The following is a 6,943-nucleotide window of genomic DNA, read 5'->3' as shown; positions in this document are numbered from 1 at the left end:
CTCATACAAAGTTATCTACTGAGCGAAGGCACACGTTTAAAGTTATTGTTTTTATTTGTTTCAATTTTTAGTACATTTTCTATAAAGAATTGTTCAACTAAAGTATAGTTAAGGACGGAGTGATAAAATTTTTGAAGATCATCTAAAATTGTGTGTACATATTATGAAAGAAAGAAGTGGTATTCATTCGTTTTCGTTTTAATAATAACTGTGAAAGTTGGACGTCTTAGTGACAATATTTACTAAATTCACATATTTTTTTATTTTGACATGAATCGAGTTTTTCCTCTCTATATGGAAATCAAAGACAGGAAATCATATAACAGGTATTTATTTTCCTCACTAATAATATTACTTTATAAAGGTTGAATAAACATAAGAAACAAATAAAAGAGTAATAAAACCTACAGTTTCACTTAGATACATATAAGAGCGACCTAAATTTAAGTGTTCCACAACCTCCTTTATCAAATGCTGATAACGTAGATAAAATTGTTGTATGTACAAGTACATTTTGATATTTTATTCTGACTTTGAATTTACTTTGAATAGAATTGAAATCCTTATAAAATTGTGGGGTACACATGATGGGAAAACTAATTTAGTTTAACTGATCAAGCAATGCAGGTGTCATGGTGAATCATGACGATTGGTTAGTAAAGATAATGACAGCCCTATTTAATATGACAAAATATGTCGGTTACAGGCAGTGATGAAACGCAGACGTGATGTTGTTATTGAAAATTTGGGAGCTCTCTCTGCTCTTTTTTGTTATAAGAGCGGAGATATTGGATTTTGATGAACACACCAGCGAGATTTGCTATTTATGTTCTTGTAATACGGAGAGAACCAGCGTAGATTGCTCTCACAGAGGATTAACCAGCCTTCCTGATGGTATCAGTATTAAGGTTTGTACTGTATGATGTCATTATTCAATTCTTTGTATTTCAGAATTTTGCTCTAATACATTACTTTTATTTTTAGGTGACTAAGCTTAATATTTCAAACAACGAGTTTTCAACGTTTCCTCAAAATTTGAGCAACCTTCACAATTTAATATCTCTGGATATCAGCGGAAATCGATTGAGTGAATTGCCTGAAAATGCATTACAAAATCTTACAGTACTGGAAGTGCTAAATTTTTCTCGTAATTATTTTGAGTCTTGGGCTAATTTAAATCCAAATGAAATATTAAAACCGGCGAGTAATCTAAAAATATTAGATTTATCGCATAATAAGTTTAGGACATTAGCAAACTTAGCTAATCAAGAACTTCTTATAAGTCCTTCCTTAGAAACATTGATATTAGACAATTGTCAAATAGAGTCAATACATGGTCGATCACCACTAAGCGGACTCATAAACATAAGGGTCCTAAAAATAAATAATAATCCCTTATTAAGAATTCAAAATCTCATCTCACCTACTTTAAAGAGCCTATACATAAGCAACTGCCAACTAAGTTACATTAGTCATAATGAATTTTCATATTTACCATCTTTATTGTATTTAAAAATGTCATATAATTATCGCCTTGAACTGTCCTCAGTGTCGAATGTAATTTTTTCAAATTCTTTAAGATTTCTTGATCTCTCGTACTGTAATATTTTAAAGCCTAATCTACATGGATTTCCAAATTTAAGAAAAGCAATTATGAAAAACAATTTAATTAGATCCTTAAGAAGCAACGAATTTGTAAATAACACGAAATTAGAATATTTAGATTTATCGTATAATAATGTAGGATCAATCAAAACTGATACTTTCCGGGGATTAAGCTTGCTGCGATATATAGATTTGTCTTGGAATGAGATAGGTGATATTCCAGAACAGAGTTTTTTAGAAACACCATCTTTAACTCAAGTAAAATTAGCTAGAAATTATCTTAACAAAGTCGGTCATATAAAATCCAATTCGATCACTATACTTGATATGAGCTCATGTGAAATTAGCGTAATTGGCAAAGATTCATTAGAAGGACTACCGTCACTCCTAGATATAAATTTGTCTCATAATCTTTTATCCCATATTCCTGACAGCATCTCATCAAATACACTCAAATATTTGAATTTAAACTATAATAGATTAAGTTCTCTAAATAATTACACTTTGTTCATGCTACCTAGATTAACTAGTTTAAGTGTAATAGGAAATCGATTTACTAATATTTGGAGTAAATCTTATTTTGAATCGACTCCTTACTTAGAAAGGTTAGATTTAGCCGACAATATGTGGAGATGCGATTGTGCCGATGACAATATGTATGACTTTTATGAATTTGTGACACTAGAACCAAATAAAAAAGAAGAATCTTTTAACTTAATCTGCAACAGCCCAATAAACTTAATAGGACAAACTTGGCTAGAAGCATGTTATTTTACATGGAATCCGAGTGAAAAGTCAGGGAGCCCTGATAGTTTGATATGGTTCATAATCATCATGATAGTTGGTTTATCTCTTTGCCTACTTCTGGTTAACACTGTGAGAAGATCAATGAACAGACGTCTCGCAGCTTTGCAAACAGAGAGAGAACGGCAAGTAGAAGAAGCGAGAGATAGACTTAGACAAATGAGAATACGTGCAGAGCAAGAGGCTTTATGTAATACGCCAGATCCAAGGGATCTGATCGCCCCACCGACATACGATGAAGCTCTCTCAATGCCGAAACTAAACGTTTCTTGTCATTCTCTAAATGAAACAGGAAGTGGTAAAACCAAACGTAGAAGAGGTAGAAGGAAAACTAAATCAAGTGGAGATTTGCTTGAAGAAACTGAGAGAAATGGTAATTTACCTGTTGTAGATGATATAGAACTCTCAGAAGTTTCTAATGACAACAAGAGACAGCGTCGACGCCGAAATCGTAGATATGGTAGCCACGAAATAGCGGAATTAGATCAAAGTCCTGGAGCCAGACGTAGAAGAATGTCAGAATATGTAACAGACGATAGTGTTACCATAGAAGTTGAAGCTGAATTGTCGAGACCGTTACGTCCTAGAAATCGACGTTTTTCTAATGACAGTCAAGCAAGAGAAAGTGATTTTTAATAGATAATAGATTAAAATTGTTAAATTTAATATTTAAGTTGATGTTCTGAATTAATAATTTATTATAATAAATAATTTAATATATAATATTAAATTAAAAATATATTTTTTAATAGTTTCACACATCATTTTTATAGCCGCCATAAAATCTTATTTCCTGTTAAAGACCTTGTATATTATATTTTAAATGAATAAATATTTAAATGAAGTTTGAAATTGAAATCATAAATTATAGTTTTCTACATTATTTTTTTTGCTTCACGCTGTATCCTGCACACTGTACCCTGCTAGGGTAGGCAGCGGGAACCTGGGGACCTAGTAGTTTCTGCCAAATTATAGAGGCACTGGGTACCAATATCTTTCTGGTAACTATACCATCGATATCATCAGGATCTCTCATTTAATTTTCCCAAAATCTGAATAATGCTTATTTATCCAAAATAATTAATATGAAGCCGTCGTGGCGCAGTAGAACAAACAAAACAATTGTAAATGCATTGGTAAAGTGTTTGATTATTAATATTTTTTCTTTGCTCTGATAAGAATACGTTCTTAGGCACATCATTGATTTCCGTTACTCAAAATTCAATGGCTCGAAGACTCGGTGGAAAGTGGTGAATGAAGTATTTTAGCACTAGGTTTCCTCTCCCATATCTCCCTCTGCTGCATTAGGAATACAGCGAGGACAGAAAAAGCGTGACAAAAATGAAATATTATAGGCGTATGCCTACGAGTATTCGTATATGTATATGTATAGTGAAAATAAAACAACCACATTCAATTAACGCTTTATATGTTTAGAAATAAAATTACAAGAATTATAAATCTCTTTACATTGAAATTCTCCATTGTTCTCTATTTTGATTCATATTGTTGACAGCAGTTCATTATTGTTTTAAATGTCAATAAAATGTGAAATTAAAAGTTACAGAAATAATAGCGAAAGCAAGAGCTACATTATATATTTCTTAGTTACAATTTAAAATAATTTCAAATAAAACTAGCTAAACAAATATACAATGAAATAATTATTTTTCTGCATACATACATAATCCTTCAATAGCATGAATCACTTAAAATAAATGGTATCACAATCTTACAGAACTAATAATTTAATAAAACTACTCATAAGGAACTTATGCATAGAACGAGAAAAATATTTTTCTCGCAAAGTAGATAGTTAAAAGATGAAAGACAACAACCAGTTGAATTATTCGTTGTTCGAAATAGCCATTTGCAAATGATATGCAAAACGAGAAGGTAAGTAAGTACACAACCACTGACATCTCAACAATTGTACCCAAAAACCGAACATACACTACAATGTAAAATTATATTGTAATATAATTTGTGTTACCATATTATAAAGTTTCAACAGTGATTTAAATAACATTAAACATTAACATCTATAATGAAAATGGCAACATTTTTATACGTATAAAAATATTTTACTTATCGCACAGTATACTTTCATAAATATATTTAAACCACTAACAAGGTATGATAAAGGCACTGTCGACTAACACACTTTGGCAGTACTTAATACAGTCAAAAACTTCATACTTTTATAGGTAATTGTTCCTTCGCATGCGCACACTGAATCACAGATGTTTGCCAATAGTGAAACGTTTGCAAATTGACACTGATATACACTGATTGTTTTTATCCTGTTCGATGAGACTAAATCTCAAGTAGTCGACTTTGGCGCGTTTCCGTCTAATGGCGTTATGATTATGTCGCCGGCGTTCGACCTACTTCTGGTAACTAAAACGGGTGTTTTAGGTTTCGGAGTTTCCGACATTTTGATCCGAACGCGCCCCATATCGGGCGAATATACTGGCGCATATTCACGGGATGGTGACAAGTAGTCGGAATCAATATTTGGATCTCCATTTATCAGTGGTTGGGATACATCTGAATCTCTGTTTCCGTTTATCCTGGGACCATCATCATCATTTATAGGAACAAAAATATCTTCGCTCGATAAAGAATTTGTGTCCTTTCTGGAATTATTTCCTAGATCAGATTCAAATGACGTCTCCTGCGCAGGTAGGTGATTGTCATTTGCTAAATTGTTATCAATTGAACTGCTTTTATTTTGATTAGTGTCTCGTGGGCTATCAGTCCTCTGATTTTCATTTTCGGAGCGTTTAATTCCATTTCCCATTTCACCATTTTCGGCTTTCTTAGAATGTGTCTCGTGCGTAGGTACTAATTCATATTTGCCATTTATTTTTTTCTCAGCGGCACTTTCCATTGCTGCAGGTTTACCTAATAAAGATTTATTCATATCAACCATCTCTTTTGATGCTCTTTCAATGTCTCTTTTCTGTTGCCGCAAAAGTCTTCGATCTCTACGCTTCCTCATTTGTCCTTTAGCAATCGCAAACCCAATAAGGCCAACTAATAAAATAACAATAAGTGCTATGCAAACATAGGTACCAGTTTTATGTGGTGTTTTTTCTTCAGCAGGTGGCGCTTGGCCTAAAACTTCTGAAAGATGTGTTACACGAATTGGTTCCGAGACAGTTGTGTCTCTTGTAACTTCTGGTGCCGCAGAAATGCTAGTAACGACTTCTTCGTTCTTCTTACTATGCCAGTCGGGACCACCCTGATATATGCTCGGTGGCTCAGGTATGGGAAATTCTAAATCTGTAGTATTTTCATCATCTTTAAATATTCTTTCAACTGGATCAGGATTTAAATCTTCGATTATCGGTGTGGTTGTTTCTAGTACCTTTTCTGTAGGTTCATTTTCTAAGGGAAATCCACCCAAGAAGCCAAAACCAGATCCCTCTCCAGAACCTTCACCAGGATCTTCAGTAGTTTCATAGTTATCTGCAGGTAAAATTTCGTCATTTGCTAGTAAATTACTATACATCTTCCTTTCTTGGATAGGTTCCATTATATCACTGATAGTTGTACTTTCTGCTTCACCAGACCCTTCTATTTCTTGAATAGGTGAAGGCTTAGCAAAGTTGGCATTTATAAATTGTGAACTGTCATCATCAACCTCGAAGTTCACATCATGTATTACTTTACCGTCATCTAAATCACTACTAGCTACTAAAGGCATAGATTTTAGTGCAGTAGTTTCTTCACCAACTTGCACGGCATCAATTGGTTGATCACCCATCATTACATCCATAAAATCTGCTTTATGGCCTTTACAAATATCTTTTGTTTTTATTTCCAACCATGAATGTTCCTTTAAATAATTTGGAGTATGACATTTGGCACTATCTATGTATACATTTGCCTGTAAAAGTCGGTTACGAGCCATTATATTATCACATGAACAATCTAGAGGGTTTCCATCTAGTTCTAAATGTTCTAAATTTGGCAGATGTGTTATATCTGAAGGCACATCTTTTAGTAGATTACCCGTTAGGTCCAATGAACTTATGCTAGAGGGCAAGTGCGTCAATGAGAGTTTTTGTATTCTATTATGCGCTAAGTTCAAGTGAACTAATTTTTTTGCATTAAGTAAAAATTTATTTAGTTCTGTGAGTCCATTGGTGGATAGATCAAGTGTGACGACTTCTGTTAATTTATCTAGCTCGTGAGTGATTTTGGTGATATTGTTGTGGGAAAGATCTAGAATGTTAATATTATGATGCTTCTGTCTGATAGTATATTTGTAGATGTCCTCGATACTACTGCAGGTGACGCGGTGAAGACCATCCCGCGTGGTGCTGGGCACGCAGCTATTAGGGTAGACGGCGGCCGATGCCGGCGATAGAAGAAGTGATGCCACAAGAAGACATATAGGAAGCCACGCCATCTTGTCGTTTAGACGTCACCTGAAACGATACAATTGCAAATAAATATTTTATCTTTTAATTTATAACTCCCCTCTGGGCAACTCTATTGGAAAAACTTCATTTTTTAAGGTATA

The 6,943-nt window shown here is 33.6% G+C and overlaps 2 protein-coding genes across 4 annotated transcripts in view; one reads left to right on the top strand and one right to left on the bottom strand.

The window, feature by feature from the left end:
- LOC146535854 (podocan-like) lies at positions 1–3,166 on the top strand. Its single transcript, XM_085191546.1, has 3 exons — positions 1–326; positions 707–908; positions 985–3,166. The coding sequence occupies exons 2-3, from the start codon at positions 729–731 to the stop codon at positions 3,043–3,045; spliced, it is 2,241 nt and encodes a 746-aa protein (XP_085047672.1). The 5' UTR covers positions 1–326; positions 707–728; the 3' UTR covers positions 3,046–3,166.
- A 655-nt stretch (positions 3,167–3,821) lies between these two features.
- The window catches only part of wdp (Leucine rich repeat protein windpipe), a 33,474-nt gene continuing 30,352 nt past the window's right edge, over positions 3,822–6,943 (bottom strand). For all 3 annotated transcript variants that reach the window (XM_085190761.1, XM_085190763.1, XM_085190762.1), the window contains exon 3: positions 3,822–6,848. In XM_085190761.1, coding sequence (XP_085046887.1) covers positions 4,733–6,829 — 2,097 coding nt within the window. In that variant the 5' untranslated portion in view covers positions 6,830–6,848 and the 3' untranslated portion in view covers positions 3,822–4,732. The remainder of the gene's footprint in view (positions 6,849–6,943) is intronic.

The sequence above is a fragment of the Heliconius melpomene genome, chromosome 10 (assembly GCF_056956725.1).
Source record: "Heliconius melpomene rosina isolate 202511_hmr_F chromosome 10, ASM5695672v1, whole genome shotgun sequence".
Taxonomy (NCBI): Eukaryota; Metazoa; Arthropoda; class Insecta; order Lepidoptera; family Nymphalidae; genus Heliconius; species Heliconius melpomene.
The sequence above is the reverse complement of the archived record's forward strand: the minus strand, read 5'-3'. Positions and strand labels throughout refer to the sequence as shown.